The 7,784-nt window shown below is 47.4% G+C and overlaps 1 protein-coding gene across 1 annotated transcript in view; it reads right to left on the bottom strand.

The window, feature by feature from the left end:
• The window catches only part of GALNT12 (polypeptide N-acetylgalactosaminyltransferase 12), a 45,437-nt gene extending 38,937 nt beyond the window's left edge, over positions 1 to 6,500 (bottom strand). Inside the window, exon 1 of the mRNA XM_017527824.2 lies at positions 6,092 to 6,500. Within this exon, the coding sequence (XP_017383313.1) occupies positions 6,092 to 6,477 (386 nt within the window). The 5' untranslated portion in view covers positions 6,478 to 6,500. The remainder of the gene's footprint in view (positions 1 to 6,091) is intronic.
• Between the last annotated feature and the right edge of the window lie 1,284 nt (positions 6,501 to 7,784).

Raw genomic sequence — 7,784 nt, forward strand, 5'->3', positions numbered from 1 at the left:
AGGTCAGGAGTTCGAGACCGGCCTGGCCAACATGGTGAAACCCTGTTTCTACAAAAAATACAAAAATTAGCTGGGCGTGGTGGCAGGTGCCTGTAATCCCAGCTACTAGGGAGGCTGAGGCAGAAGAATCACTTGAACCCAGGAGGCAGAGGTTGCAGTGAGCCGAGATTACGTCATTGCACTCCAGCCTCAGCGACAAGAACAAAACTCCATCTCAAAAAAAGTAAAATAAAAAATCTTTTAAATGTATGGCTTAACTGACAGGAAAGTAAAAGAAGTCTTTATCATGTAGGAACAACAAGAAAATACTAATCTAGACAACATAATTACCAGACATAGAATATAAAATAAGTGTGCTTAATATGCTTAAATAAAAGAAGACCTCAAATGAATGATAAAGAAACAAGAATGACAGAGAGATCTGGGTCACTGTAGGCATCTCACAGCAATAGTAAAAACCAGCTGACAATGCAATAATACCTTCAAATGTCAAACTACCAACGTAGAACTATATACCCAGCAAAGCTTCCATGAACAAGAACAAAATAAAAACATTTTCAGATAAAGAAAACTGAGGGTTAACAAGAGACCTCTCTACAGCAATTAATACATCATGTAGTTCAGGAAGAAGGAGAAGATTCCCAGAAAGGTCTCTGACTCAGGAAAGAATAGTGAGCAGGGAAAATGGTAAACTTGTGGATAAATCTGAACAAATAATTACTGCATTTTTAGCTATCCTAATTTGTTGGTTTGAAAGCAAGATAGAATTAAAATATTGGAGCAAAATGGCATACAAATTGGGAGAGAAGATAATACAAAAGCACTCTATGTTCTATGGTCCATAGTTAATGATTAATTTTAGACTTTGTTAAGTTAAATATGTACTTTAAAATTTACCACCAAAGATTAGAAATAGATAATGTAACTGCTAAATTAGTAGAGAGAGAAAAATGGAATGAGGAGGGGAAAAGCCTCTATCAACCCAAAAGGCAGTAGGAAAAAGGAAGAGGAAAACACCAAAAAAAGCATAACAAATGAAAACATAAAATGAGATGACACTATCAAATCCAAAAGTATCAGTAAGCACAATAAATATAAGTGGATAGAACTATCCAGTTAAAAGTCAATGATTCAGTCTGGACTTTTTTTTTTAATGGATAGAACTATCCAGTTAAAAGTCAATGATTCACTCCAGGCTGGAGTGCAGTGGTGCAATCTTGGCTCATTGCAACCTCTGGCCTCCTGGGTTCAAGCAATTCTCCTGCCTCAGCCTCCCAAGTAGCTAGGATTACAATCACCCGCCACCACACCCAGCTAATTTATGTATTTTTAGTAGAGGCGGGTTTTCACCATATTGGCCAGACTAATCTTGAACTCCTGGCCTCAAGTGATCCACCCACCTCAGCCTCCCAAAGTGCTGGGATTATAGGCGTGAGCCACTGCGCCTGGCCTGGATTTTTTTTTTTAATGACAACACAAAATCAAGCAACATACATTCAAAGACATACCAAAAACATACGGACACAGAATGAGTGAAAGAAAAAGGTATCAGGAAAATACTAACCAAAATTGAACATGTTCTATGGATTTGAAGTGCTTAATCAAGAAAGAAGGCCACTCTGATGATCTCAAGATGGATCTAATAAGAATTAATAAAATATTTTGTTCGGGAAACCAAAAAAAATCAGTCTCATGAACTAGTCCCTCCTGCAACCCTAGCAAGACATACTTTCGCTGAATTACCTGTTTAGAACTACTTTGAGGCCAGGCATGGTGGCTCACACCTGTAATCCCAGCAGTTTGGGAGGCAGAGGTGAGTGGATCACCTGAGGTCAGGAGTTCGAGACCAGCCTGGCCAACATGGTGAAACCCCATCTCTACTAAAAATACAAAAATTAGCTGGGTGTGGTGGTGCGTGCCTGTAATCCCAGCTACTTGGGAGGCTGAGGCAGGAGAATGGCTTGAACCCAGGAGATGGAGGTTGCAGTGAGCCAAGATTGTGCCACTGTACTCCAGTCTGGGTGACACAACAAGACTGTGTCAAAAAAAAAAAAAAAAAAAGAGCTACTTTGAGACTCGTTGCCATCCCAGCACCCAAATTCTGACCTCTAAACTTAGACACACATCTGCAATTACAGTATTAACAAGCCTAAAACCAGAGCAAGTCAAGAAATACAAACACCATGCTTTCCTTGACCAACGGTTCACAGTTTTGCCCTGGTAGAGAACAGCTGGTGCTCACATGCATGGTATCCCCATAGATATACCTGGAGAAATGTCCAGCCTTGAGGGTACTGTCTGTTACTCCACTCTTTCTATTCTGCTAAATATCAGATTGCAAATGAGAATGACGCTACAGTGATCATCTCGAGTTCCCTGTATTCTGTGAAAACTAAAACTTTTTGCAAATTTTGGTACAACATTATTAGTAACCATATCCTTGTGACACACCACTCAATTGACTATGATGTCATCACTGGCTTCAACTACATTTGACCTGTTATTAATCCTTACTTTGTCTAGTTCTGGTATTCTCCACACCCTCCAAAGCACACACCCTAAACTTTTGACTCAGAAATTCACAGGCTCTAGGCCAGTAGCTTTCACCCGTGGTTGCATATCAGATTCAGCCTAGGTCCTAGCCATAGAAATTCTCATTTAATTGTTCTGGGGAAGGTTCCTGGCATCAGTATCTTTCTAAAAGTTCTCCAGGGCCACAAATCCAGCTATCCATCTCCCCACTTTGAGTTGCTATCATCTCAGAGTAAAAATTCCCCTTCCTTGCTGAGATGCTATTCATAATATACTACTATGCTTACTTACTTATTATACTCCCTATACTTACTATACTTATTTATATTAATACTTATTATGCTTCCATGCAAGGAAGTATTCCTAGTCATCATTAGCCTCCTTCTCAACTCAGTGCTGTAACTAACAAAACCATACTCAAATCCACTGGCATGTGAATTATTAAATTCACAGAGGAGTTTAGGTCCATACTGGGCCTCAGAGAATTAGGACCTGCACTCTGAAATGTCTTTTCAGCAGTCTGGCCTTCTCCAAGAAGGCAGACACAGTGCCACACCCTGCTGACACCAGGAAGAGCCAAACCAAATGGTCCCTACCCCTTGCCTCTGGTAAAAGGCACTGCAGAGAAAAGACTTTCATTAAAAACAACTGTGGGCCCATGTACATAATCATGTTGGAGTAGGTTCTCCCCCACGTACCTAGATGTGTATTTTTCAAAACCTATTTCTCTGCCTCAAAAGGTCTAGAAGGAGGCACAGCAAAATGTTAACAATGGTTCTCCTTGAGTAGTAGGTTTATTGGTGATTTTAATTTTTTTCCTTGTCTGTTTCTCTGTGTATGCCAACATTTCTAGACTGAATATGCATTGCTTTTATAATTAAAATAAACATAGAAATAACTGCCCCCCCCAAAAAAAAAAGAAAGGGAGGAAAGAGTAAAAGATCTGGATTGTGGCTCTGCCCAAGATGTGCTGTGTGACCTGAGGGTGTGGCTTTTCCTCTCTGGTTGGACTAGATGCTCCCTCGGGGCCCTCCCTCCTACAATATTCAAGGACCCCCACTATCCCTCTGTTTATTAGGCTCGCAGGGACCCCATATCCACACTGTGGACTCATGATCTGCCACTCAGGTTTCTCAGGCAAAATCTCAAGACTATGATTAGCTACTGAATGCAATGCAATAAAAGCGAGACTCCAGCCAGGCTGAGTAGCTCATGCCTGTAATCCCAGCACTTTGGGAGGCCAAGGCAGGCGGATCACAAGGTCAGGAAATCGAGACTATCCTGGACAATATGGCAAAACCCTGTCTCTACTAAAATACGAAAAATTAGCCAAGTGTGGTAGCACGTGCCTGTAGTCTCAGCTACTCAGGAGGCTGAAGCAGGGGAATCCCTTGAACCCGGGAGGCGGAGGTTGCAGTGAGCTAAGATTGCACCACTGTATGTACTCCAGCCTGGTGACAGAGCCAGATTCCGTTTAAAAAAAAAAAAAAAAAAAAAAAAAAAAAAAAAAACAAAAAAAAAAAAAAAAAAAAAAAAAAAAAAAAAAGGTGAGACTCCACAAAAGGCCTTGACTCAACTGACCACTCTGAAGTTGCATTTCAAAGCCTGGCCCAACAGAGACCCACACAGCTGAAGCTCACCTTTCTCTCTGGCTGGATAAGAATAACCCAACAGGCCTTGCTGCAGGAATTAGAGGCAGGAGGCATTCACACTCCCTTATCATGCTGGGTTTGGCTTAACTTCCCAGGGTCAATGCAACAGCAGGATCTACAAGCAAATCCTGGGAGGACACAGGGCAGCTGCATCACCATGGAGACAGGTTACCACAGGCCCCACAGGTTGTCCACAATGTTTCAAAGAGATATTCACAACCTGGGACAATAAAGGAAGTTAGAACCAGGAAAGAAAAACTATAACCAATCCCTGGGCAACTCTCAAAAGCAACCTCCTGAGTACATTTTTGCCAACAGGGAAAGGTGAAAAAACTAAGAATTAAGCACACGGTGTGCTCCCAGGTATTGGTGCTTTATTAATTCCTAAGTTGTGTTCTTTCCACTCATTTTTATGTAGAATTCATGGAGACTCACTTTTATGAGTTTCCTATTTTGCAAATGAGGGGGAAACCAAGGCTCTGAAAGGCTAAGTAGCTTGCCAGAGATCAGAGAAGTGACAAGCAAGAGCCAAGATTTTATCTCCCTGGGCTGGATTTAACCTGAAGCTGGGTATAACCTGAAAGCTTCCCCTGGCTTTGCCTTAGTGAGTGCCCTCAGGATTTCGAGGAGCTAAGCATGCCTTAGGCTGGTGAGTAGAGAAACTACTATCAATTCCAACAAAGTTTTACTCAAAAAGGTTAACAGTGAAAAATGCCTCAGGCAGAAACATGAGGCTAGGCAGGAGGAGATCCCTGAAACAGGGAGGACAGCGGAAACATTGGGGCAGAGGTGGGGCATCCTCATCACAGCATTCATGGTCTCTCTGGCCAAGGTACCATGTAGCAGGCCCCTAGAATCCTGAGACCAGCCTGGTGCCAAGTGAGCCAGGAGGGCCATAGTCCCTCCAGACCATTCCCACCACATTCCAGCCAAGAGGCCTTAGGTGGGTCACCTATCCTTTCTGAATCTATTTCCGCACCTGTAAAGCAGGAATGGCTTGGAGGGGAGAGGAGTGGCAGGTGCCTGGTGCACACAGAAGGCTGCCCCCACCAGCTCCAATGGGCACCCCCCTCTCTGAGCCCTCTTTTCCTCAAAGTCTGTAAGGAGGGGGCTCAAACATGGACTTGGAAGATCCCTGCCACCTCGAAGGAAAAGGGAAAGTCCAGGAGGCCCAGCAACAAAGGTGGCAGCAGCTACCTGGCCTTCCTTCTGCTGCCAGGGTGTGCCTTGGCTCCTCACCTAGGCAAGGGCACAACCTGCCCAGCCAGCAGCTCCAGCAGGAACTAGGCCTCGGACCACGCTGGCTCCAGTCCGGCACCACCCACGGGAGTGAACTGGGCTGGATCACGGCCAGAAGGAGCCCTTCCCATCCCTTGCCCTTTCCTGTCTTCCTCCACCCAAAGCACAGAAATCCAATGCCCAAGGAGAGCGCAAGGAGGCTTTCTGCCGCTGAGGGGCCTTCCAGCCACCTTTCGCCTCACCTGGCACAAACAGATGAATGAATGGAGCCGGTCCCTACCCGCCCAGAGGAGTTGTCAGCTTCGCGGAGGCACTGCGAGGCGAGCAGAGTGGGCTGTCCTGTGGGTGCTGGGAGGTCCTCGCCTCAAACCCATCTGCTTAGCCCTGACCCCCACCTTTTCAGGGCGGAGACGGTAACTTCTCAAGGAGAAGGGAGCAAAGAGATCACCAAGTAACAGATTTGCCAATTTCAGGGATTTTTTTCTACTTTTGTCTTTTTTACTTTCTTGCCTCCCCGCCCCAATACGAGCCCTTACGCTACCTTCAGAGAGAGATTCAATAAGACGCGCCATCCTGAAGACCCAAGCCCTCCCCTGCCACTGCTCTGATGGAGAAACTGAGGCCCGAGGCTCTGAGGACGTGCTTCCTCCCCCGACCTGTGCACTCACAGCGGGTTCCAGCGCTCAGGCAGGCGACGGTGCAGTGAGATGCGGTCGCTGAGGTAGATGTTGATCTGGTGCAGCCGCACGCTCTCCTCCTGCAGCCGCAGCTCCTCGCCCTGCAGCTGCAGCCGCACCGCCTCGCCCCGCGCTCCCAGCGCGTTTGCGGCCACCGGCGGCCGTGGCAGAACCGGGTCACGCCGCGCAAGATGCGCGGGGCTCGGGGTGCGCGGGGGTCCCCGCTCCGCAGCCCCAGCCCCGGCCTCGGCCCCGCGCCGCGCCCGCAGCACCGAGCCCAGCCCGGCCAGCGCCAGCAGCGCCAGCAACACCAACAGCACCTCCCGGCCGCGCCGCAGTCCCCGCGGGCAGCGCCGCCACGCCGCGCGCCCCAACATGCGCCCGACAAGTGGGCCAGCGCTCAGCGCGCCCCTAGGCGGCGGAGGAGTCCGGGACCCGGATCCCGGAACCGCCGCGCCGCCCCGCCCCCGGCCCGCCCCACCTGCGCACCGCCCCCTTTCCGTCCCGCAGCCCTCCAGCCCCGAAGGCAGCTCCCGGGGTGGCTCATCTCGGCTGGGTCCTCACGTGGGCTGGCTGAGACTTGCACCTTCCTTCTTGGGCTATGGTGCATTATTAAGGAGGTGATGGTGGTAAAACCCTTAGCGCCTGGCATACCGTAGGCGCTTAGTAAGCGTTAGCGGAATGCACCCTGCAGGATGCTATGAATTCTGCTGCCATTATCTCATCGATCTTTACACAGTCCAATAAAACAAACATCAACTAGGATTATGAGTTCCCTTTTACAGATGAGATGGAGCTGCGATGAGGTCAACAGACGCCAGGCTCTCCCACTGTCTACTGCAGACCCACCCTCTGCCATTCTCTTTGGAGCCCTTGAATAGCAAACCCTTGCCTGGCTCGCCACTCGTCCACAGCTGTGTTTCTTATTCCCCACTTCCCAGACACCTTCAAGAAACTGATCAAAGGAATGAACTAGCCCCTCCAAAAAACAAGCATACACAGACATCATATAATCACACATCCCAGGCCATCCATCTCTGTTAAATACCCCTGGCCTTGGCGAGAGGTTTCCTTTGAAGGGACTGAGGGCATGAGGGAGCTGCTAGGGTGCTGGAAATGTTTAGCAGCTCCAAGACTGGAGTGAGGGATAAGGCTGTCTCCTAGGGGCAAAATATAATGGAGGACAAAAAAACTCAGTAATCAGGATAAACTCTATAACTCCTATCTCCAGCCACTGGGGGAGGAGGAAAGCAAGGCACCTTTCTAGGTTTCTGCATATGCTGCTCCCTCTACTTGAAATGCCCTTCCGTACCTGGCAATCTTTACCCTTGCTTCAATATCCTGCCCGAAAGCTCCCTCTCTGAAGGCTTCATCTACTCCACAGTCTCTTAGGAAAATAGATTTCAAAATCAACCCTTTGTGTATTAATCAGAGTCCCATTAGATAAACTGAACCATATATTATCACAAATAACTGGCTTGCAATCATGGGGGCTGGTTAGGCGAATCTAAAATCTGCAGGGTGGGCCATCAGGAAGGGCAGGTTGGAACTCCTTGGCATTAGCTGAAGCTGCAGTTCACAAGCAGAATTTCTGATTTTTCAGGGCAACCTCATTCTGCTCTAAAGGGATTGCAATTGATTGAATCAGGCCTGCTCTGATATTCTCCTTTACCCAAAGTCAAGT

This window comes from Cebus imitator, unplaced genomic scaffold (assembly GCF_001604975.1).
Source record: "Cebus imitator isolate Cc_AM_T3 unplaced genomic scaffold, Cebus_imitator-1.0 Scaffold51, whole genome shotgun sequence".
Classification (NCBI taxonomy): Eukaryota; Metazoa; Chordata; class Mammalia; order Primates; family Cebidae; genus Cebus; species Cebus imitator.